Raw genomic sequence first — 368 nt, 5'->3', positions numbered from 1 at the left:
CCACTACATCAACACGGTAGCGTCTCTCATCACCATCCCCCCCCCCCCCAGATATCAACGAGTGCCGCGAGCAGGACGTGCAGTGTGGCAGGGACCAACTCTGCTTCAATCTCCGGGGGTCGTACAAGTGCGTGTCCGCGCCCTGCCCGCCCGAATACCAGAGAGACCCAGCCACAGGGTACGGGCTTTTGATGTTTGATTCGAACCGTATTTCCTTGTAGTTTTATAGTTGCGTTATACTTAAAAATTGATTCGGATAATATCGTTAGGTTGTGAGGTTATGGATATATGAGGTTGTAATTTAACTTGGTGATCGTGATGCGAATGGAGAATTGGCCTGGTTTCATGTTCGAAACATGATTCAAAGT

At 48.9% G+C, this 368-nt stretch overlaps 1 protein-coding gene across 1 annotated transcript in view; it reads left to right on the top strand.

The window, feature by feature from the left end:
- The window catches only part of LOC119594537 (hemicentin-1-like), a gene marked incomplete in the record, with an annotated part of 21,635 nt that overhangs the window by 18,662 nt on the left and 2,605 nt on the right, over positions 1-368 (top strand). Inside the window, 1 exon segment of the mRNA XM_037943569.1 lies at positions 52-178. Coding sequence (XP_037799497.1) covers positions 52-178 — 127 coding nt within the window.

The sequence above is a fragment of the Penaeus monodon genome, chromosome 34, assembly GCF_015228065.2.
Source record: "Penaeus monodon isolate SGIC_2016 chromosome 34, NSTDA_Pmon_1, whole genome shotgun sequence".
Classification (NCBI taxonomy): Eukaryota; Metazoa; Arthropoda; class Malacostraca; order Decapoda; family Penaeidae; genus Penaeus; species Penaeus monodon.
The sequence above is the reverse complement of the archived record's forward strand: the minus strand, read 5'-3'. Positions and strand labels throughout refer to the sequence as shown.